This window comes from Zootermopsis nevadensis, unplaced genomic scaffold (assembly GCF_977971745.1).
Source record: "Zootermopsis nevadensis isolate Lab colony 2312 unplaced genomic scaffold, Znev_1.0 Znev_ptg000020l, whole genome shotgun sequence".
Taxonomy (NCBI): Eukaryota; Metazoa; Arthropoda; class Insecta; order Blattodea; family Termopsidae; genus Zootermopsis; species Zootermopsis nevadensis.
Window position 1 is genome coordinate 2038240 of NW_028259152.1, and position 25780 is coordinate 2064019.

Consider the following 25780-nt stretch of genomic DNA (forward strand, 5'->3'; position numbering starts at 1 on the left):
TTCAAAGTCTGCATCATAAACTAATGCCGGAGAAAGATTGTATCCAAAATGCTACAATTATGATCCAGACTGATTCAGCTTTCTGTTCAAGAAGATTTTATCACAGTCACTACCAAGACTGAAAACTCATCTAATACTCCAGACTGCTCTGTAAGATATAATCATTACTGTTCCAGATATCACTGCATTCAGTTTCTTGTATGATCTACTTTATGTTACGATTGTCCATCCCTGTAAAATACAATTCAGAGCACAGCTTACTGCAAAAGAAGTTCTCTCGACATAGAAAAAGTTCATCTGTACACTCACTCCCATGCGACAGGCTGTGGGGTGGATTCACCGTTGGATGACATTCCCACTTATTAAAAACAAGTACAGATCTTCATGCTATAATGAATTATAATATATATTGACTGTCCTATATTTGCTATGCCGAGGTGGATGAAAGTGTGTTGGGATGATTCCAGCCATGAGCTGTTTTGAAGTACTGGAATAATTGTGGAAAAAAATGGTACTTTTGGAAACATGGCCTGTGGGACTGAACTACAAACCTCTCAAACAGAAGCAAAGAAAAGTACAAATCCTCATGATAAGTTCTGAATTTTTGCAAGACAAAGGAACCTCTCACCATCAACTTACCTGCAGTGATGGACGAGCTTAAACTTGGGGATGAATTGAAATTTCCACCTTGTACTGGTGTATGCTGAACATTATGATTAGCGTATGGAGATCCAGTAGGATTGTAATTAGCAACTGGACCAGACACATCGGCATAACTAACATTCAAGCAACTCCCACTTTGTGGGTCTTCTACCACCTTAGACAGAATCATGAGGCACGCTGTCCTGTTGCATTCCATTTCACCTGCAACACAAGCGCTCGCTGCCAGATACAAAATTATCATCTACTGCAAAAATGCAAAACCTGCCCACGAGATCGTGCAACACCAGGAAATTAAAATAATCCTCAGACTTCTTAATTCTTTGCACTAGAGGCAGTGGCTCAAACTGAACACAGAACCTCCTGAATATTATATTATTTCTTACAATACCACTGGGTGGACAATGCCCATAAAAATTAATTTTTGTTTCTAAAATTTTAACTTAGATTTCACTTCCATCATCCCTGATCAGAGACTGGTGTGTCACATCTATTTGATTTATCAAATACATTAATATAAAAAGGATGTTGTGTCAAGATGCATCTGATTTTATTTTGGGGACGGGGGAGAGGCTTATGACATCATCGTGCTCCATGTGTATCCCTTCCAAAGACTGAACCATATGGTTGATTTTAGCAAAATCTGGTATAAATGTTATGTCATTTGGGGGCCACCCAAAGCCCATTCATTTTAGCTTTAGTCAATAATAACATGGCGGACACAAACTTGTGAAAGGTAGCAACATTAGCACCACTTAGTATTGGTTCCTGAAGTAATGCATGGTAATCGATCTTTGAAAGATATACTACTTCCATGGGGTCCGCAGTGGCTGCGCGGTCTGAGGCGTGGGCCTTGTGCTGCTTGGTCGCTGGGACCGTGGGTTTGAATCCCACTCAAGCCATTGATGTCTGGCCACGTTTTTCTGTGTTGTGCTGTCCTGTGTACAGGTAGAGGCCTTCCGACGGGCCGATCCCTCGTCCAAGGAGTCCTACCGAATGTCTATAGATCAAAGCCAACGAAAAGTTGGGACCCGCAGTGCTCAGGCACTTGAAGAACGGGTCATTCCCAGTATCCCAGCTACTTCCATTAAGTCTTTAATTTTAGATTTTGGGTTTATTTTAAAAAAACATGAAAGGCAAGATTTCGTTTGTAATATATCATACATTATTAGAATTCTTTACAGACCACCACATGAGCCCTGAAGAACCGACACCCATTTGCAATAGTTTCTCAGTTACAAATATTCTGTCACCTGCTTACACTTCTCGTCACACAAACAGTTGATTTCCTTATCCTCATTTCTGTGACAATAAAGACAAATTATGTCTATAGCATCTTATCTGCTGTAAAGTACTACACAATTCATGCAAATTATTCTTCTACTGTCTAGTTTGCATTTGACTCCAAAATTATTGTTTATGTATTTTATATGAACCATCACTGAGAGTAAGTCAGATCTACAAAACTGACTTACCAATAACAGTGATGCATCTCTCTTGCAGCGTCTGGTCTTTGGCTTTTTGTGAGATCTGAACGTATGAGCCACTTTCCTCCTTGATTTGCTTTATATAGTTGCCACCTTTTCCAATAATCATTCCTGCTGTGCTGTTAGGGACCAGAATTTTAACCTGCACAAGAGAGCACATTGCATAAGCTCTCTTATTTTCTAAATTATGACCCCAAACACAACCTTATTACTTGATTATTACATCTATGGGTTTGTTGGATGGATCTTCACGTTCTGTAATACCAAGGACTGCTTGCAGATGGAAGAGGAATGAGCATCCCAATCACTGACTTCTATGGCTTGAACTCTTTTAATTAATAAGTATTAGTTCAGTGTTGTTTTGTATCTAGTTCTAAACATGGATATTCTTCAGATACAAACAAAACTATAACAATGATCTATGAAAATAATGCACATTTTCCAACCCACCACAAATATTATCGTGATCCATTATATATATACGAATATTCCAAACCTACTTGTTTATCTCGTTCAGCGGACGTTTTATTGTCAAAGTCAATTGCTTGTTTTGCATTCATGTCTGGTTTCTCTCTGATTTTCTCCATGATGAATATTAGACAAGCCATTATAGCATCCACATTTCCTGTTATCAGACAGACTCTCTCAGATGTGCCTGTCAAAGCAAAATCACACTTCAAAATGCAGCATGCAAAGCAATTTCACCTTACAGAATTATTTTTTTCAAATTTAATATTACATTACATCAAATCCAAATCACCTGGATAAAAGTCATTGGCTTTTGACATTTTTACTCGAGCTCCAGTGTCCTTCTGAAGCTGTGCTATTGTATCACCACCTTTTCCAATGATAGCTCCTGCAGCAACACCTGGTACCAGCATCTTGAAGTGGTATGTTCCATCTGCTGTTGAAATCATGTTAAAAGTTAGGAGACTGTGATAAGAATGTCAACTGCTGAATTTAATTGTTTAATTTTACCAATTAACCAAGTGTGGTGTTAGTACATTCTACAAGAACAACAAAGTAACAACGGTTGCGGCATATACCAAACCGGGACTTCTCTTAAATTTGAAAAAATCTAGCAAACAAAAGTGAGGTATTTCCCTGTTTGCAATCTGCGGTTCTACCTCATATAACAAACTCTACAATTTAAAAAGGGAGTTTAATTATTTTAAATTACAAATTATTTTATTTTACGATCGCGTTACTTCGTTTCGGTTTCATTTGTTTCTTGATAGATATAGACTATGATTTTCCAAAGAAAGTGACGACAACCAACATTTTTATGATGAACTATATTAGAAGAATGCTACATAGAAAAATGGGTTCTTGAGAGAGTTAACTCAATATACTGCTTCAGATGTCACATTATAACGGTTTAGGGAAAAATAATTCTCAATCACCAGGCAGGCGTTATGTGCATTCCCAACGCAACGATGTCGGTCGGCGATTGCAACAACTGAAATTACTGCTGAGAACGACACTTATTGCAATACATTTTGCCAGCACGCGCCCAGTTTTCATAAAGTTAGGCAGAGAGGATATGGGTGTTTCCTATCAATCTTGGAGGCACAAAATCAAAGTATCGATGTGCAAAATTTTTAATTTCTCGAACCCTTAAAATGAATCGCCAAAAACGGAAAGTTGAACAAAATTAAACCAGCAACCATGTAACAAATGGCACCACAAGTACTTAAGGTATCAAAAATAAATTGTAAGAGAAACGTAAATATGACAGCCATCTTTCTGATGCCCAGTGCGTATTATGTTACCAAACTTTGGGAGTAAGTTCCACGTTTCCCGTCAAATTACGACAGCATTTACATACAAAGCTTGCCGATTGCAAAGACAATCTCTCGCGTTTTTAAAACATATATGTGATTTCTCAAACTAATTTGACATCCGTCATTAAAGGTGAAAATTGACAGTAAACTGTCATGTTGCTCACTGCGACGAAGTTCATACGATTGCCGAAAATATAATTATGCCTTGCGTAAAGTTCTAGTTTCATGTTGACAATCACCCGAAGGTTATAAAAATCGACAACTTTCAAATTCTACAGTTTCGAGAAGAATCGAGGACATGAGCAATAATATCGAATGCGAAGTCGTTGAACGAATTTAAAGCGGTCGTGTGCTAGTTGAATCCACTGACGTCGTCGATCTCTCTGTTTTGCTTGCATTTTTGGAAAAAATCAAGATGAAGAGGAAATTTGTATGTGTTGACGTTTGCCTGCTCGCACTACAACAGATATTTTCAATCTAATTTCCGTACACATGGCGGAAAAATTCCTTAGTTGATCGAAGGTTGGGGATAAGGGTGGGTTTATTGCACATGTTAATGCCATTGCACCAGAACGCACTAGTAGCCACATCATTCATCGCCAAGGTCTTGCTGTGAAAAAGATTCCAAACGCGCCGAGGAACGTGTTAAAGAAGGCTGTGTAATTTTATAAAATCACGACCACAGAAATAAAGAATTAGCTGCGCGTTTTGTGACGAAATAGGTAGTAGTTAGTGCAACGTTACTACTGCACACGTCGGTTCGATGGTTATCATAAGACAGTTCTGCACACATTGCGCTCAGAAATTTGTTATTTATTCAATGTTGACCATCCATCCAGCTTCAATCACGTATGTGTGGCTCAGAGGTTACCACACTTAGCAGACATTTTTACACAGATTACTGAACTAAATTTATCATTCCATTTACAGTTATCTCGGTATGTGAAGAATCACAGTTTTGGACGACATGCATTTAAAAATTTCACAGACTGTTTTCTGACACACAATGATTTTTAACTGAACCGGAGAGTCAGATAAGTGATTATGGTCTTTCAGACATAATATAACATGCATGAGACCTGCACATTACAGTGAAAGAATATTTTCCACCTGTGGTAGAAAGTTTTCAGTGGTTACAAAGCCCACTTTTTCCCGCTCACAGAATATGATTTCAGAAAATAATATGAAGAATTAATTGGCATGTCAGCAGACACAAATGTTCTATGATTAACTTATGGACTCGTCTGAAAGAAGAGTTTCTACACATTTCAAGTGCAGCTGTGACAAAGTGACTTCTGTCTTCATCTGCATTCCTGTGAGAAAGTGTTTTCAAGATGTGCAGCAATAAGAATGAAATACCAAAATTGGCAAAACTGTATCTGACCTCAACGCATCTGTGGCCAGCAAGCTGGTTCAACATACGTGAGTACAACATAAACTGTTTGGGGTAGATTTGAATTTTCTGTACACAGAGTTACAAAAAAAAAAAACATAAGTTCTTGTTTTGAGGACTTTGGAAAAATATTTTATTACTGCAGCAGCAAAAAGTATGAGACCTGCTCCTATAGAAATCATATGTCGCTCTTTATCTCTGTTTCAAAAATTGTATGACTCAAAATTAGGTAAATTAGTAATGGAAAGCAGTGATGACCAGAAGCATGTAGGTGCCATGAAAAGTAAACTTCATGGTCAGTGCCAGAAGTTAGAAGTCCAACCTTTTCCACGTGAAAAAAATGTGAAGAGCATCAAATAGTCTGATTTGCCATAGGCCTTACATTCCTCTAGGGATGGCCTTGCATTAACAGGGACATTTATTCTGAAGTATCCATTAACCATTCCAGCACGTAAATGAAGTAGCCTAACCAAGACCGAGATTCAGGGTCTTCCTTAAGCAATTATAGAAAGTCCTGTTATAAAAACAGTCTAAAAATCTACCTGTTTAATTTAATTTTTGTGCATTTCCCTGAATTTCTTTTCAAGCATTTGAATTATTAATAGCATTACAACACAAAATATATTTAGTAGTGTCATGGACAGTACTGTCACTAATAACACCTAAAATATTCAAACTCCTTTATTCATATATGACATGTCACTTTAAATAAATCATTACTCTGGGAGAGAAGTGGAATGCTCCAGAGTGTAGTTTTTAAACAATCATGTATTAATAAGCAGTTATAAACATAAGGCCTCTGCAACCACTCACATGTTTTTTTAATATAAAACTTTAATATGATTCGCTAAAGTAATGTAGTACTGAATACAAATTGAAAGTGTCATCCTCAATGCACATTTAGTATGCATAAATTAAGAGAACAGTACACAGTGTGATTGCTATTGATGCAAAATAATCACTACAAATTTTAATAACTATGAACAGGTGTGTCATATAGTGTATTCCAAACCTAACGCTGCTTCAGGCATGGCATGTCATACAAAAGACCTTACATAATTTTTCTACAAATATTTGTTTACTGTCTTTCAGAGTGTCTCTTACTATAACTAAGAGCAAAATTATGAATTATCTTTACTGTAACTCTGATTATAATATTTAAAATAGTAATGTGGCGTTTAAAACTCCAAGATTGTATATCACAAGGTCACAATCTTGTCCTCCAGATATTTGTATAAGACGTTAAATAAATAACAGCAGATGCGATATGTGTATTAATAGAGAAATATGAACAGGTGTTCACAAACCGCAACAGATAATGTTAATATATACTGCTACAGTAAATTGTTAATGTCATGACATTGAAATGCAAGTCACCTATCAGTAAACACCTCACTAAAACAGGTGCAATAAATATAAATCAGAAGAATGTCATATTATAACTCAATTCTAAAATTATATTAATGTTCGTTTCACACAGAATGACACTACTGAATGACAAGTTGCACGTGAAATACTACAGTTTGCACTAAATTCTCGTAGGTGCCACCTCAAAGTTGGAGCGAAATGTCTTACGAGGTTAAGGTTAACTTATGTTTAGCTTAAATACATGTAAATAGAGTTAAATCGGTTAAATTAATATTTCTTTACCTCCCCCGTAATGCGATCTCTTTGTCATCCCATTTTCAACTTCGCCGTCCAATGGTCTTTTCCTAGAATCTGGTATTTCTGGGGATGGACACGTATCCATTCCCGAGTCAGCCGCCATATTGGACTGCGCTGCATTCCACAAGCGACGTCGGCAAAGAACTCGGCGAAGGCTGCAGTGTGAGAAGCCCTGTCGGTTACAATGACAGTCCCGTCAATAAGCGCAAATTATTTTGGAGCTTTTCCGCATTCATTTCAAATAAATGCGTCAGCAAAGAAGCGTATGAAAAACGTGTTTTAATTTACGCAAGTGCACTCAATAGTTGTGTGTCAGCACTTTCGAACAAAAGTATAAACATTCTAGATACTCAAATTTTTAACAGAAAAACAAATTCAAGTTTGAATTGTTCGTATTCATTACACTTCTTTTATTTTTCCAACTATTTTCTCAAGACACAACTATTTTTAGCGTTTTCTTCGAACTCTCGTGTATTTGACTAATGGCTAAATATCATTTCACAATTATACTGGCTTGATCGAATTAGGATGCCACATGGATAATTAACGTGGCAATTTACCTTTACGGACAAATACTTTATTTGAAGGAAATTAAATGAAATAATAAACATGATGAGGGAAGTCAGTTCTTGATGAAAAGATAATTTTTATGATCAACAATTTATCTGCGCAGATTGCTTTTCCTTCAACACTATTATACGCGTTACGAACGTAATTAATAAACTAATTTTTATAGCGCGCGGATTTCCTGTTTTACAAATGTTGTGTTTTTAATGCAAAAGTTAGGTAATGTATGATGAAAATTAACTCATGGTTTATCGTGCTGGAATCGTATATAGATGGTCATATGATCGAATCCTTCTTCAGTTATTATTCTTGTTATGTAATTTTAAATATGTTAGCGTATTGTTTTATTATTATTAATTTAACTCTGGGAACAACTTATTGTTTTTAACTCCAGGTTCTGTCTACGTCAAACTTGACAAATATAGGACTATAGGCTAACCTCAGAATTTCGTCCTGTCGCCATATTTGTAGCTGTTGATTTGTAAACAATACCTCATAATACTTAACCCACATAATTTTTAGCAATATTAATAAATGTTTGCACCAAATGTTATTTTAATAACTCTAATGGTCCATTAGTTGCCTATCACTGTTTATGTGAAAGCGATATAAAATGCGGACCTTTCGCAATATTATTTAACATTATACAGAAAATTACTGTAGGAAGCCTTCATATTTTCGAATCTCTGTTAGTCTATCTGGGTGACCCCTTGACTGAATCTCTGCCAGGTGACCGGTTATCTTGACTAAATTTTCTCGTGGATTGCCCTAGTCTCTCCAGCCAAATGCTGGATAATACCTTGAATACGTCCATTTCCTTTCATACGAAAATTTCCTGGTAATTATCTATTAATCATACCATTCGATGCTGCATAGTCTGAGCTACTGACAGCTTTTCTAAATAAACCACAAATAATACCACATATAATGTATTTTCTGGGATGTAGTTTACCAGCCCTGATGATGGAGGCAGCAAGGACCTCTGAAACGTCGCTAAACTTCTACCAGAATAACCCAGAAGACAGCCATCTTCGAACTCACCGCCGTGAAAACCTCAAATCCTGAATAGCACATATATTCTTACTTAATTCTAGTGCTCTCTAATATCGATCACTCCTCACAAATTCGTGTTTTTGCTATATTGTTAACATTTATTGTGTAAAATTTGAAAGTAAAAGTTTTAGCTGGTCCTGAGTGGCATAAATTCTAGACAAACTATTATCAAAATCAGTCAATTGTTTTAGGAGTTGTAGAAAATTAAAAATTGTGAGTATTACCTAGCCCCGAATCGCATAACGTTCATACCAAATTCCATGAAAATCGATCAACTGGTTTAGGAGCAGAAACGAGGAACCTACCCTTTTTTCTGTAACAAAGGAAAGCAGGCTTGATCGTTGGTCAATATAATTAACATAATATAATTAACAGACATGAGAAACGTATGAAGTGTGGATCTGGCAGTGACCTCCTTTTATGTTGACACATGGGCGCAACTCTCGCGTTGCGGCAGAATGTCGAAATTGTTGCTGGTCGACGAAACATTTGCATAAAGAGAAGCAGGTTCGCAGAGTTAAAGAAGAGGTTTTACTGGTCGAGTGGCACTTCTAAAATGTGTCCCACCTCTCCTCACTTCCATACTGCAGCTTAAGGTTCCTTATTTGTTTACATATTACAACGAGAAAACGCATAGTTGCATGGCTCACACCTAACACGATGCAATGTTCACCCCTTCTTGGCTCTTCGAGGAACCAGGGGGGGAGGGGGGGTTTTAAAATACGCAGACTCAGATTTTTCGTGGATTTCCTTAATGTTGGAATGATTCATTTAAAAAGGCCTTGACAAATTTTTTCACAACGTTTCGAAATTATCGTTAGTAACCATCCTGTCATTCTGTGCTATGAAAATATTCAGTTTAGAAAGTGAAATGTAAGGTTTTCATGACAGCGAGTACTTTTTTATACTGAATAGACTAGCATGCAGACTTCTGTCACTATTTGATATTTACCAGGCGCGAGTAAGGTAAATCATAAAACCTCGCCCGTGATGGTCGGCCTTGGGATTCGAACTCAAATCCTTCGACTAAGACGTAAACCTGCTGCTACTAGTTCACCTCATTCTTACTCTGTAACCTACTGAATCCTGCAGTGCAGTGAGGCTTGAATGTGCAGCTGATGACAGTAGCCTCAGAAGAACAAAATAATTTGAATTTGTGTTAATGTTCTTTTCTGAAATGTTTCCTCAGTGATAATCGACGAGGTTAACGATAAGGTTGAATTGAATGATGATAAAATGATTCAGGCCTAACTGTGTAGAAAGCCTGTCTTGCCTTCGGGATGTCATTGCAGAGGCATTAGGACTGTTCTCTTTAACCTCGTGACCAGAATGGCTTTGGGTTCACCGAAACCCAATGGTACTGGACGACCGAATGGCCTGCTTCCATCTTTTGCCAAATTTAAGACCGCGCCAATATTTGCCTCAGTCTGAAGAGACACTAAGATATTAAATAACTCCCAGGTTTCTCAATAATAAATTCGTTTCCCGGATTCCAGGGTTCCATTTCTAATCAAGATTTGTAGCAACACAGATCCCTACAGCCATCGTGTTAATTAAGTTATAAATGATTTGTATGTTCTGTGGGATTTCATATCACATTTATATGATGGTTAGCAAACAACAATATAGATAAACTAGTAAACCAAACCGCTGATTAAAAATAAGACAGGAAAAGAATGTACTGTGATTTCGCTTTTCTGTTAGTCAATGTTATCGATTATTTTAATATAATTTCCAAATGGAAGCTATGACTTTTATTGTACTTATAGTTTATTTAACGATATTTTTTTTGTAACTCAGATTTTGCAGCGTCTAACGAGAGGATGATAGTAAATAATGAATTGAAGCCTAATTTAAGGCACTAACCCGGTATTTACCTGGCGGAGCTGAGGAAAACCGCGGAATCCCTCAGTCAAGATAGCCGGTCTTTGGGCCAAGATTTAAACCCGGGACTTCCCGAATACAAAGTAGGAGTGCTAACCACTCAACCACGACGTTCGGTATGGATGTAATAACAACAGCACATCTGCAGTTCCGGACGTAGAAACATACAAAATTGTGGCACTCAGAAACCAAAGCCACCTAAGAAAAGATGTAACATGAATTACGACGTAACGAGCTGATTTGCAGATCTAAAGGCCTAAATCGTGACACCGGAAGAGGAAGACAGAAGGTGCTGGCCTATGTGTGAATGCGAAGAGGGGACCTATACTGAAATGTTGAAACTTGGAACATGCAACCTGTTATGTGGGTCGACGGGTGATACGCACAGACACCCTACGCCGTCCTGCCCAGTGACATTTCAGCTCAACATTTTAGCCGTGGAACTCGGTTGGGGGTGAGGAGGGGGGGGGGGGTGGACCAGCTTTATAAGACTACTTCATAATCATATTTTAGGTTACAAAGAGGTTGTCTCAAGACTAGTTCCACTGCCGTTGGACATTCGTTCACTAATTTCGTCGTTATATAAAAATATAATGGCGTTCCGTCACGTAATCGAAATGTTCTTACGTACATGTATGCACGTGTTTTAAAGACGTTGAGTGTTACCAGCGGAAACAAACCTTTGTCTATTCTTTTACGCGGTTGATCAATACCGACTGAAGTAACCTTAAGGATAGGCCAAATGTGGAAACAGGTAACATTCCGGGCTGATGTCAACCTAAAGCATTATTTCCTGATTTCCTTTTCGGGAAATGGCGTGTTGAGTCTTTATGTGTTCAAATTGGTACATGACGAAAATTACGCTATAAAAATTTCAATCCTGTTTACTTCAGCACAAAATATCCCAAGTTAAATCAGTGCCGGACGTATTTATCTTAACACTTATGAGTAGGTTATTTAAAAGTAGAAAAATGGTATGAAATTGTTAGTTTGTAGGAGATCATGGGCTTCTTGAACGTTCTAACACGGTATTTGCCTGGGAAAACTGAGATAAACCTACGAAATACTCTGTAAACATAGCTCGGACTTGGCTAACTCAACGAGGGGACTCCACAGACAGTTTTTATGTCATTTCTCTCCCTTTTCTACCAGAATAAGGAAGTAGAATCCAGATTACGAAATATTATAACTCACCTTCGACAGAAAGCTTCAGACAAGTAAATTCTATTCTAATTTTGCCCATATTGTTTAAATGATGAAATCAGTTAGTTTGGTAGTAAATTCTTGTACAAAGGTTATCAGAAATGTTTCTTCTCAGCTTCGCTTCTAACGACTAATTTAGACATATATTTATTTTTCTGTAAATAAAAATTATCTTATATTGTAATATCTTACATTTATACACTAAGCAATCATCCTGTCATTATATATTGTAGAAAGGAAAGGCTGGTTATATTTCTGCAGATAAGACTCGGATGATTAATTCCTTGCAATTTCGTTGCAATTCTAACGAAACCTGCATCACACATTGATAACAAAATGGTGTAAAACACTAAGCATTAACACGCAATTTGAAACTGAAACCTCATTAACCAAGGTCAACACAGCCTACATTCAGAAGGGCGTAGGTCATAAGGTTGTCCCTTGGTTGGTGGAATGTTTAAAATATTAGATACAAATATCAGAATAACAATTATAACTCAGTCGTACCGTTGTCCGTCGGAGCAGCACGCAGATGGAGTTATCACATTATAAAGATGTTTTAACGCTTTGTTCCGTTGCGTAGACTGTTTGTCAGTATTTAAATTATTTTACTTTCCTTTGTTTGGGAATTGTTTATTTGCGTTTCTTGAACTGGTCTGCATTTATTACATCAGTATTAAGAGGGACATTTTATTTTCTACTGAATTATTTTAGTATGTCATATGGATTTTCATTTGTATTTCTATAAACATATTATTTTGGTTATGTTAGAACTACAGAGAAACTTTTGGGCATCTGTTTTTCACTGTGCCAAACATGAATTGATTTCGGAAAATTTGTGTAGATTATCTTATATCCGTGCCAAGAATATCACGATAAAGAATTTTTTTGAAAGACAAATAATGGTAGTATCGTACACTCTTTGAATTTCGTACTCATTTCCCCATAATTTTGGGAAAATATTGTTTTTTTAAGCAAACTATTTTCTTCTTTTACTATCCTTGCAGGCTTTTGGTTTCCACTGACGTAACTTCATTGCATTCTCTTTCTTTACAAGCCACTTGAATGCTGACCTACATATATTAACTTATTCCACCTACCATAAAAATATATGCTGGCCGTGATACATATGCTACTAATTTTATATTGTGTGCAATGGCACATTATCTTTCAAAATCTGTAACAAATTTAAATTGTTTGGGAACAATAATAGCAAATTTAAATTCCTTTCACGAAGAAATTAAGAACATGTTAAATTCTTACCGTACACTTTAGAACTTCTTTTGTTTCCTCTCTCCTGCTATAAAAATATAAAGCTAGAATTGTATGTTATTAACTGTAATTTTTATTAGTGCGTATATTTATCTCTCAGTCTGAAGAAATTCCGTGGCTAAAATTCGGTGTGTATCGTGAACAGGTTACTGAGGAGAATGTTAGTAGCTAATAGAGCAGTAGCAACAGGATAAAGGAGCTTTATAATTTGTACATCTCGGAAATTATTATCAGTATCATAAAATCAAGCAGGATGGGATGGGCGGGAATTACCACATACGAGACAGATTTTAAGTGCGTACGTTTTAGTTGGATATCTAGAATAGAAAATCTGGGTAACCTTTGTGTATATGGGAGAATAATATTAAAATGGATCTAAATGAAACAGCGTGACAGGATTTGGTCTGGATCAGTTATTGCTCCTTTGTGGACGCAGAATTAAACTTTCGGGTTCTGCAGAGTCCGAGGAATGTCTTTACCTGCTCAGCGACTGTCAGCTTTCCAGAAAGTAAGTTTCTTGTGGCCATATAACATGTTTACACACTTACAGACGTTTGATTATAATCAAAGTGAAGTTGTTGCCTGCAAGGTTGAAACATTTTGTGCATCACTAAAATTAGTCGATGTATTTCGTAAGTAATTTAGCAGGCCTTATTCGGAAAGGCATAAGGGTAACTTGAATGCAAGGCTCCGTTAGTTGTCAGATCTAAGGACTGAAATTAGGTGAGTTGCTGGCTTCTTTCTCTGGTCTCATGTTCTGCTACACCTACTAATATGAAGATGTGTGTGTCATGTAGCAGTTGGAGATTCAATGGAGAAGTCTTTTGTCGCAGATTGAATCCGCGACAACAGAACAGAAGTCACTTGTCTTAACGAAGTTATCTAAGAATATGAGCTTACAAGACAGAAAACCAAAGAGTCGATAATTATCACGTGTTACAGTTTACTGTTTTTTATGTTTTTTTTAGTGTTCTGTCTGACGACAGGTCCATATGAACAGGATCCTTCCATCCTTTTCTCGGACTGGGACCTGTTCATATACGTTCTTGGCAGATGATCCACAAGTGGTTTGCCATTGCCTTCTTCTGTGTGTGAATGGAGTAATTGTTGGGATGCCACAAAGAAACCGGGGAAGCCCCCGGAGGAAAACTCCGTGTTGCCTAGACCACGGCCTTGCCCAACACAAGTTATAAATTCGGGCACCGCCGGGAATCGAACCCGAGACCCCAGGATTACAAGGCCAGCGTTCTAACCGCTAGACCACCTCATCTTATTATTATTTAGTGTTCTGTCTGACGACAGGTCCATATGAACAGGATCCTTCCATCCTTTTCTCGGACTGGGACCTGTTCATATACGTTCTTGGCAGATGATCCAGAAGTGGTTTGCCATTGCCTTCTTCTGTGTGTGATGGAGTAATTGTTGGGATGCCACGGAGAAACCGGGGAAGTCCCCGGAGGAAAACTCCGTGTTGCGTAGACCACGGCCTTGCCCAACACAAGTTATAAATTCGGGCACCGCCGGGAATCGAACCCGAGACCCCCAGGATTACAAGGCCAGCGTTCTAACCGCTAGACCACCGTGTACTGTATTGTATTTTATTGCTGTCGGATTTCGGGATGTATTAAGAACAGCTTCCGGCTCTACGCTTGCAAGGTGACCTGCATTCCAGCTATTCGACTTTTGTGATGGCAGTTGCTGGCATTTTCAACGAACCAGATCTATTTACAATGCCATTATTAATTATATTCGTAAATGGAAAGAAGTGTGCCTTCAGGCGAATATAAACTGAAACATGACTGTTATAATGTCGATAGAGCATGTAAGAATCGAGTGGTTGAACGACAGTCCATGATCTGGTTAAAAATAGGGAAGGTTTTGCGTCGTGTAACGGGGTTGGCTCTAAAACAGTTTCTCGTGGTTTTCTTCGCTGTTTCCATTCTGTGAAATGTTTCTTCTCCACTTTAAAATGTAGTTCAGCTTCGGATGATAGATGATTATAATTATTGTGAATCGTCAGTTGAGAATGTTTTGAAATCAACTTGGAGTGTTATATTTCAAGATCCAAGGGGCTCTATCACAAACCTGTTAGAATAGCATATTTTCTGGCCGATATTCTAACTTATTACCCCACAAACCCAGTCAGTATGAAGCAACAACGGTAATTACTGCACAGAGACGTTTAGTCCAATGGACTTCAGTCAAGCCTCAAGGCAAATATCGAAATGGAATAGGTCATGGCTACTCACTAGCCTATTATCCTCTATTGATTTTATAATGATTTTTCTCCATTGCCTCCAAAGACAAATGTGAATAATGTGACTGTATGATCAATCAGAAATGTTCCATCGTTACAACCATCAAGAACAAAAATAATAAAATTATATACTAGCCACTAGTAAGGGTAGTAGTAAGAGGATAACAGTAGAATAATTCAATTCATTTATTTCAATTCAATTAATTTATTTAAGTGCTTGACAACAGCCAAATAAGGCCAATAACAGCCAAGCACTAAACCAGAGTACAGGATAAAATATAATAAGTAATTAATTTATTAATAATAAAAGTAAAACATTACAAATACAAGAACAAACAAATGAAACTAAATATATAAATGTACCATATTAATAATTCAATTCAATTCATTTATTAAAGTGCTTAACAACAGCCAAAAAGGCCAATAACAGCCAAGCACTAACAATACAAACATTACAATACAAAAACAAACAAACAATAAACTAAATATATAAATGTCAATGTTAATTTATTACAAAATAATAATCAGTAATAAACTAAATATACCTAAGTAATATAATTCAATTAAAAATACTAAATAAGACAAAACAGAACGAACTTATAAAATTAATACCACAAAATAATAATAAGAATAATGATAACAATAATAAAAATTAAGATGACTGCCTTCTGGGATACTGCACCGTGTAGTCTGTTAGAAGTTTCCCGACGTTTCAAATGTGTTTGCTGCCTCCATGATCAGGGCGACTTATCACTCGTGTCGTGGTGAGAGATGAAAATAGAACAGTGTAATGTTGTGCAAATCTGTAATTCTACCTGTTTGTTTTGATATGGTGGGGACTGTTCCTAAGGTAGAAACACAAATAAAGGTTTTCAGGACGGAATTTCAAAGGGAATGTTTTGATGACGTAACAGGAGGCTGGAAGAAATTGCATAGAAAGGAGCTTCATAATTTCGATTTTTACCAAATATTATTAGGATGTTGATCAAATCAAGTATGACTGGGGCATGAGACACGCATGTAAGAGTCGAGAAATGCATACACATGTTTAGTTGTAAAATCTGAAGGGAGGAAACCTCTTGGAAGACCTAGTCGTAAATGGGATGGTTATACTAAAATGGACTTTAAAGAATAATGTTAGTATGTGAACTGGATTAATCTGGCTCAGGATAGGGACCAGTAGTCAGCTCTTGTGAACACAGAAACTAAACATTGGCTTTTATAAAATTCAGGGGATTCGATAATTGGCTGAGTGACTGTTAAATTCTCGAGAACAATACAACCTGTCTGTCTTAGATACATGTGATCGTCAAGGAGTGTTGGAGTGTGAGTTTCAACCTGTTGACCAGGTATGGCTATATCAATAGATCTGACCGACTTTCCTAACAGTTCTCAATGTTCTTGAGTTAAGTCCTTGTCCCAGACTATGTAGCAGGATTGAATATTTGCTTTTAAAACATACATGTGGGCGTTTTTAAAAAAAGAAAAGGAATAAAGCGTAACGAAGTAGTCTGCCAGACTGGATTTACTGGAATCACCAGTCTTGCGTGGGGGTTACGTAACATGGGCATGCGAGCTCATTTCTGGCTCGTGCATTTTCAGGTTTGGTCATGGATGAAGCACATGGCGTATAAATTACGCAATCTCAGCTTAATGGTTATTCTTAAAAGAGAATGAAAGGACCTGGAAGCTGTGATTGAACAGGAATGACAGGTATTTTTCGGTCTGCAAGAACGTTCATTATCTCGGACGATAAAGAAGGTTAATTGTGCATGATCTAATTCTCTTAAATGATATTCCGCAAGCAGCTTAGCCGCTGCTGTGCAATACGAAATACTACGACATAAACAGAAGGTGATTTAGAAACCAGTTCTGCATCTTTTTTCCGTAATAGTTAAACCTGAAGAACCGATGTATAACGTTTACTCTCGTTTTCTGTAAAAAAAAAAAACTTTATGTGAAATCAATTTGTCTCGTGCTTGTAACATGTCTTCTTGATAAAGAACACGCTGTCTGGAATGCTGTTCTAAATGAAGTTTATGTGATGATCAAACACCACGCATATGAAGAAGAATTCTGTTTTGATACAACTAAACACAGACCCATGAAATAACAATTAATTATGTTTATGTATGACCTTATTTATTTTGCGTTATTTCAAGTATTTTGATTGAAATGAGTCTTGAAAAGCTGTACAAAATAAATTAATCACTGAGTAAATTTTCTGCGTATAGACGACAGATATTTACGCATTATTACAATTTGTTGCCACAAATTCGGAACGTTTATATTGACTGTACAGAAATTAGAATGTTTCTTCAAGCGCCTGCAGGTGGCACAAATCCGTCAAATCAAATTGTCACATCAAGTTCTGAAGGTCTGGAAATATTACGTAATCTCTAAGCATGTGGGACAGAACATAGCTGTTTTATCGATTATTTATATAGATCGGCGGCCCGTGAAACTAGCATGAGAGCTGTGAATGTTACAGTTATAACTGCTATGAACGATTAAGTGGAGAGAACTGGGGTGAAGTGGCCGTGGCGTATTTGCATCAGAGTAGTAGGCTTTGTAACCAGTGCATAATTATTCTCTTATTATGCTTTTAAAGTTTGTAATATGGTTGTCGGTGAAGAATTTGCTGGTAAAGAGAACTATGTAGGATTTGAAGTTTTTGTGGCGGTGAGTCTGAAGATGGCTGTCTTCTGGGTAGTCTGGTAGAAGTTTACCGACGTTTCAGAGGTCCTTGCTGCCTCCATCATCAGGGCGATGAGTAAGCCGTGCGAGTGGAAAACGCTAGAGATATAGGGAACCGGATAGTTAAGGAATAACCTAATCCTAACCAGTGGGGATTGGTGTCAGAATTAGGCGAGGACCAGTTTAGCTGCAAGTAATATTATAATGCGATAAATCGATTGAGAAATTCTAATTTATGGGATTTGATCAGATGCATTCCCCAGACCACGTGATTGATCACCTAACTGTGATGGCTGTAGTCAGTGATGACTAATGCAGTCAGATAAACTTAAGACTTCCTATATAATTATATACATATAACTTAAACTGATGATCAAAGTGCACACACAATAAACAAGATAGTAGTGCATGCTCAGCGTAAGTGCTTTGAATTCTTTGATGTACTTTCATGTCAGCTCAGCAGGCTAGCGATGCTAAGTTTCTTTATTCGGAACGATGAACTGAATTTTCGATCTTTGGACAGCTTCAGTGAAAACAGAAATCACATTGCAGACAGAAGTATTTGAAATTATATACTTATGTCAATTAAAGAATGCATTTTTAAGATTAAAACAGACTTTTGCCTCCAGTAGTAATTATGCTATTAGATCTACGACAATCTTATTTTTTTTTTAAAAAATATTCATTGTGATATATTTGATATCTTACATGACATTTCAGGAGTTGGATCTACTACCATATTCTTTTACAACAATTTTCAAACGTTACTGGCAACGATTGGAATTGAATCCGAAACTTCTCGAATTTTATGCTAATACGTCAAGTCACTGGACCGCTAATAAAATTTTCCAGTAGCATGCATTGATCAATTATAAATATTTACAAAAATTTTATTAGGAAACCTGAAGGAATCACTTAGACGACCTAGACATGCATGAGAGAGTAATATTAAAAATATATTAAGGAAACTGAGGCTCAGGTTAGGAATCGGTGGCAGGCTTTTGTTAACACGGTAAGGAACCTTTGGGCTCCTTAAAAGTTATAGAATTTTTTGACTGACTAAGTGACTATCAACTTCCAAGAATGAATCTGCTACATGGAGTTATTTTAGAGTTAGATTTTATTAAAAAGAACATTGATACGACTGGAACCTTTACGCATTGCTAAGACACCTTTCTCCACAGATTTGAGCGCCATGTCACCAGATTATTTGGCTCATATATTCTGGTGGAGCAGAACACTTCTGTCTGTAAAGCTTGTGCAACTTAACTACTCAAGAAATTCCACGATTTTTATGGAACACGAATACCCAACTCACATTTTCACATCCTTGCTCTAACATGCACTCTAATATTATCCTTCCATCTGGGTCTCCCAAATGGTTTCATCTCATCATATAATGTGTACTACATACATTTATAACATTACATAATTATGAGACGGGAATACCAACGAACCTGAAATGTACAGTAGCAACCTTTTCCCTAATTTTATATGCTCTGAATATCTTCGTGATTACAAAATAATGAATTGAAAATAAATATGAAACAAAAGGCCAGAGAATAATTGACGTTTCGCATGAAATTCAAGACTATCTTTTTCGAAATGCAAAACCTTTATTTTGTGAAAACACTTAAAAGGCACTTCCCCTTTCCGGATTCTCACACCTTGTCCCTAGTTTCTTCATTGTCGTCATCAGTTGTGATATTCATCGCATCCCGTTCAGTGTTCCATGTTTTTACAGTTAGTATTAAGTAACCTCCGACTGGGGTAGCATCAAAGCTTCTTTTTTGCAACCAATTTTGCGCTCGCGTGCTAAACCGTGACAAAGCGTAACTAGGCGTGACGTACTGTAACGGTGTGACGAGTTGTGGCAATAAGTGTCGAAAGGTGACGAATTCTACAATATGTGACCAAGCGTACCTAAGCGTGACATAGCTTGACCAGGCGTGAATTGCTTTGACCTCGTGACAAGGGATCACGATATATGTCGAAACGCGACGAAGATTTACAAAACGTGTCCAAGCGTCACAAAGCATGACAATGCGTGACTAGGCGTGACCTGCTGTAAAGGAGTGATGAGAGGTGGCCATATTTGTTAATGTCCAATCGTAACCAAGCGTGCTCAAACGTGACAAAGCGTGACTACACGTGACATACTGTAAGGGCTTCAGGAATTGTGCCCATAAGTGTCAAAACGTCACAAAAATATACAAAACTTTACCTAACCTAAGAAAATCCACTAAACAGCTTAACGTTACCTAACATAACCCAACCTAACCTAACCCTACCTATAATAACTTAACCTGTCGTAACTTCATGTAACATGTTGCCAAGTAGCAAAAATTAACCGAGCCATGCGTAACATCACGTAAGAGTGCCGAAAAGTGACTTAGTGACCAAGCGTGACATAGCGTGACTAAGCGTTCACGTTGTGACAAGGGATCAGAAATATATCGTACTTGACGAAGATTTGCAAAGCGTGGCTAGACGTGACCTGCTGTAAAGGAATGACGAGAGGTCGCCATATTTGTTAAAATACGACGAAGATTTGAAAGTATGTCTAATCGTGATGAAGCGTGCTCAAACGTGACAAAGGATGGTAAGACGTGACTTACTGTAACCGCGTGATGATACGTGGCCTGAAGTGACGAAACGTGACTAGTATTTACAAGGCATGTCCAATCGTGACAAAGCGTGACTAGGCGTGATTTACTGTAAGGGGTGACGAATTGTGGCCATAAGTGTCAAAACGTCAAAAAAAAATTACCTAACCTAAGAAAATCCACTAAACAGCTTTTCGTAATCAGCGTTCGACCAATGGAACGAACCCGACAATGGTGCCAACTTTACTTAATAATTTGTGACAAACTTTTAACATCAATGTGTTATACGAAGTTTATATCATAGCTTTTAAACACTGATGTTCTTGTTTTAGTGTAGGGGGTAAGTATTGAAAAACAAAATAGGATATGCTTGACGCATATTACATGATTGTAAAATGTATGTGTTAGTTACGTGTTTACTATATTGAATCAGCTAATCTGAAACCTCGTGATATAATATGGTGAATCAAGTCTTTGGTGGAAAGTATTATTCGAAATTGGATTGTGACTTTCATATTCTATTTATGATTTAACACTATACTAGTTTTTGTTTTATCGTACTGAATATAAAGTGTTCTTTATCGCAGATTGTTGACTTTTCCATAAAATGAGGTTAACAACAGTGTTGTGTAAACAACACATTGGACGCATGTTCAAGTATCATTGGAGAATTCAGTCTAAACGAATTCCAGTTGATACTAAAGCAGAGTCTGAAATTCAGGCCAGAGGTATACCTGTATATGAACCAAATGACATTATAGAAGAACACCGTCAATTGGTGCAGTAAGTAGTGTCACATTTTCAGCTTATTTAACTTGAGTTGAATGTGCAAGACATTATAATTTTCTGCAGTCTCAATAAAAATATTACATTATCATTAAAGATATTTTGGATACATTGTAATTTAACAGGTTGATTATAAATATGTATTCATTCTCAGGTTTGAGGTTCTGAGGGCAGCAAAGATGTTGATTGTGGTTTTCTGGGTTGTGATGCTATGTGGTCTTTGGCTTCACAACCACACTCAACATACATTGACCCCCACTTCTTTCTTTTCTTCTTCCTCTGATATACCAGATTTGATCACATATTTTGGTTGGGACTGTTTGGCCTCTGGTGATTAGCCACCACTCATTCCATTTACTTATCTCAAGAACACAATGTTATACTAACTTAAAAAATGATGTTAAAGAACTGAGTTTACAAATCTTCAATTTCAAAATGCAAAGACAATTGAAATGTTAGGTGTCAGGCACTGTCATATGGGGGGCTGGTTAGAAGGTATTGAGACTGAATCTGTGAAAACTAAACTGCTATACATTCTGTTTTAAAGTAGGCTGTTTGAGCACATACATGTTTCACTGTTCCTGTCAGTGCTGGAAGCATTTCTTGAACTGAAGTTTTTTTTATTGTCACTATGAACAGGCAAAATGTCACAAGGAGCCATATGTGGGAGTAAGGAGGCTGTCTCATGCGTGTGGCTAGAAATTGCTGCAGAAGCTGGGCTGAGTGAGCATAGCATAACTTCAGTGTGTTTTATCATTCCTGCACAAGGTTTTTGATTATGTGGGTAGATGTTTATTCTTATATGAAGACTAGATTATGAAATATTCATTATTATTATTTTGCTTCTTTTCAGGGTGACAACAGCGAAACCTCTTGTGCCTAAACCAATACCACGTGATCTCACACATCCTCTTTATCATGAAAGAATCTGTCATATGTATAGAGATCATAATGTTCTTTTAAAAGGTCTAGACCAAGGAAAGATTCTTACTAAGACAGTGGAAATTAAGACTGGTTTACCTGTAGAGATAGAAAACTTATTGGGAGTTCATTGTTTACCAGATCAAGACATTTTGGTTCAGAGGTTAGTGAATTATATGCTCATTGCACACTGTTATTACATACAAGTTTTATGCAGGGTGATGTTTTAAATTGTTGAAAGTTCAAATGACTGTTTATCAACACACTTTTGCATTCATTGATGGTTAAGCTTTTAACACATATCCTGCTGTTAAAATAGGTGCATACTGAAGTCCCATGTTTTTGATGCGATGCAAGTGAAACTGCCTAAAATCCGTGATCCACAAAGACCAGCGTGGAATTTTCCAAGAGGATATGGAATTACTGACAAGAGACGAACGTAAGATCCTTATTTATGTATATCTGTTAATGATGGCATGTTTTTGTAGATTATCTTCTTCCAAGTTGTGGCCAATTCTATGGATTAAATATCATACAAGTTTCCACATTTTCAGCTGCACATACTAATGATGGTTCAGATATTATTTTCAAAGTTGTTATTTGAAATAAGTAATTATAGTTTCATTTTAAAAGTATTACTTGTGTTGCCCTACCGTACTTGATATATATCCCCCCCCCCCCCCCCAAGAGATTAACTAGACTATCCTTTTGTATTCCAGCGATCTGTTGTCTCCAAAACTCATACAGTTGTGTGAGTTTGCATGTGGAAATAGCACTGATGCTGTATTAGGGCGTGCTGTGGTGCAAGATGAGACTGTATTTGTTCCATTTGAGAAGGATGGAGATCTTATACAGTTAGAATTAACAGTAAATTTCATGCTGAATTCTGCAGCACCTCTGCCACTTTATGCTGATGCTGATGAAGTACAGGGAACTCAAGATATTCCATTGCCAGATCTGTATCCAATAAAACACACCATAACTCTGGAGAAGGAGAACATATATCAAATTAGAAATGTCTTTCGTAAGTTTTAGAGTATTCTTAACAGATGTTTGTACCATCAAGTGTTGTGTATTTGTGTGAACTGCAGTTGTGCTGTGTAATGATAAGTTTTGTAAAGTGAGGAGCATTTTCCAACATTAAAAATTTATTCCTAGATTTATTTCAGTTATGATCTGCTAGTATTGAGTTTTGTTAAGTTAATTGGAGTATTACTATTAGTGCCAGAGTTATTTGTTTAATTAATGTAAATGTTATAATTTTATTCATTGTGTTGCTTTGCCTTAAGAATCATGGTAGAAGTCTTCTGGTTCTAAGAAAATAACAAAACACCATTGTTTCCCACAAATATTCCATTCTCACAAGTCTGATTGTGGTTGTAATTGTGTGTAATACAGTAGTGCTGGAAGAAAACCTAACAATTCAGATTGACAGTTCAAATACAGGCAGTGCTGGCAGTAGTATATTTAAGGCTTTTTGTGTAAATAGAAATGAAATTTAAAGTTCTGAGAGGCAATAATAACAGTAAAGAAAACTGCATGTAGAGAGAGAACTGGGATAAATTATGACTTTTGAGAGCTTTGTTGCAGTAAGATGTAGAAGAGCTGCAAAAAATTGCCACTAACAGAGAATATTAACAATTTCTTCAAATGTCTAATCTCATGCAGCTCTTGATGTTTTTTCTCGTGGCTTACAGATGCAGTGCACTGATAATTGCATTTTTTCTCATTATCTCTACAACTATATGGATATTTACAAAATTTTAAATCAAGTACCATGGACATAAATACAACTGTTGAGCATTTTTATACTGTGTTTTTTTTTTTTTTTTGTAGCTGTACTCAAAGGTAGTAAATTTCCTTACATTCATACTGCTATCTTCCATTGCAATGAAACTGAAGTGAAGAATATTTATGAGACTCCAGTCACAGAAGAGCAAGTTCAAGGTAGAACACTTCTTAAATCCTTTGCAGTTGCTGCAGCTCATGCCCAGCAGAGATTTGGAGTAAGTTTTTTTTTTTTGTTTTTTGTTAGAAATAAGTAATCACAGCAAATTAATACAGAGTGGTTTGTGCTGAATGCCACAGAAAATCTCAGAACAGCTGCAGTGAAGTGGGTTTATGTGTTCAGGTTGGATGGATCCTAGATCTTGAATCCCATGTTGCTTTAACTCGTACTGCTGTTCTTGGCCTTTGAGATATGTGGTCATTATGTTGTTTTGTGTATCAAACACCACATAAGATGAACATTAAAACAAGAGTTCAGGTATGAAACCTAATTGAAAAGTGGTGGTTCTCCAGGGAAAGTAATTAGAAGTTTGCAGGCTGAATTTCAGGATGTCAGAGTTTAGCACAAAAGAAGTATTCACAGAATTAGAACTCCCAATATAAAATTTTATGAAAATCCTTTAAATGGTTCTTTTGTTGTTACTTGCAAATACATGGACAAAGCAAATAGGTGCACTTTTTAAACTTTGTTGTGAACATATCTAAAAATCATTCAGTTGGTCTGAAAGATAATATGGGACACACATATTAAATGGATTATACTATGTGCCACTAAATATAAATTATAGTGTGTTTATGTATTTTATTGCTTTCAGGTGAATGTGAAAGACCTTCCAGAACCTATCACTGTTCAATGTGTCCAGACAGATGGCAGGTTATTTCACTTTGCTGTTTTCCAACTTAACACGCTTGATCTTGATGGAACTGAAGGAAAGAAAAATATATTTTGGATGTTACCAAGAATACCTTTATTCACCTCTTGCATGTATGTGAAAGGCAGACCATTGCTTGAAGGTTATAATTCAGAAGTGTTTAGTAGGTTACTAGCCTTTTGTTCTAATGGTTTGCCGTCATAGTTGTGATGTATACATTATTACACTTTAATAAATCATTAATTAGTTTAAAACTAATGCCTTCATTTATTTTATTTTAGCTGATAATTTAAGAAAGTATATCTCACCAATCCTTAACATGATTCTAACGTCACCAATAAATATGTACAAGTACTGTAGAACTAATCAAAGATTTTTGGCTGTAACTACACTTTATTTCTTCATCTCTTCAATGAAGTAAAAAGGGAAAACCATATTGAATTAATGAAAATGCCTAATAGTGCCATAAAGTTGGTTCCTGTCATCATTGTCATTTGTTTTTAATATGATCTCTTGAGATTACCAAATATTATGGATATGGCATCTGACACCTTCATACAGGATACATGTACCTGTTTTGGCTGCCTCATTCAGCATAGGTAATGTGTCATGTATAACATTAAAAATAAAAATGTTATGACTTGAATTGTTTGAACATTTTTATGTAAGTTGATTATCACCCTGATGATGGAGGCAGCAAGGACCTCTGAAACGTCGGTAAACTTTTACCAGACTGCACGGTGCAACAACCCAGAAGATTCACCGGCGTGAAAACCTCAAATCCTACTTAAAATTTTAATGATGAAATTAATTTTTTTACAGCATATTTGTGTCGCTTGTGCCATTTGATGAAAGAAGCATAATTTGAATTTCCCACTGGTGTGT

At 36.7% G+C, this 25780-nt stretch overlaps 2 protein-coding genes across 4 annotated transcripts in view; one reads left to right on the forward strand and one right to left on the reverse strand.

Annotated features, from left to right (window-relative positions):
* The window catches only part of ps (RNA-binding protein Nova-1-like protein passilla), a 10573-nt gene extending 3402 nt beyond the window's left edge, over positions 1-7171 (reverse strand). The window contains exons 1-5 of the mRNA XM_087352080.1: positions 6975-7171; positions 2908-3051; positions 2648-2802; positions 2136-2289; positions 640-864 (exon numbers count right to left, since the gene is read on the reverse strand). Coding sequence (XP_087208206.1) covers positions 640-864; positions 2136-2289; positions 2648-2802; positions 2908-3051; positions 6975-7092 — 796 coding nt within the window. The 5' untranslated portion in view covers positions 7093-7171. The remainder of the gene's footprint in view (positions 1-639; positions 865-2135; positions 2290-2647; positions 2803-2907; positions 3052-6974) is intronic.
* On the forward strand, positions 4371-25153 carry mRpL37 (mitochondrial ribosomal protein L37). 3 transcript variants are annotated; one of them, XM_087352078.1, is made up of 7 exons: positions 4371-5353; positions 21116-21311; positions 22168-22398; positions 22555-22674; positions 22955-23259; positions 24072-24241; positions 24839-25153. In XM_087352078.1, exons 2-7 carry the CDS (start codon positions 21136-21138, stop codon positions 25097-25099), a joined length of 1263 nt encoding a protein of 420 aa, XP_087208204.1. In that variant the 5' UTR covers positions 4371-5353; positions 21116-21135; the 3' UTR covers positions 25100-25153. The 3 variants fall into 3 exon arrangements, with proteins under 3 accessions (XP_087208204.1, XP_087208203.1, XP_087208205.1); XM_087352077.1 differs by lacking the exon at positions 4371-5353 and adding an exon at positions 20679-20868; XM_087352079.1 differs by lacking the exon at positions 4371-5353 and adding an exon at positions 21954-22037 and having other exon boundaries at positions 21174-21311.
* Positions 25154-25780: the final 627 nt, after the last annotated feature.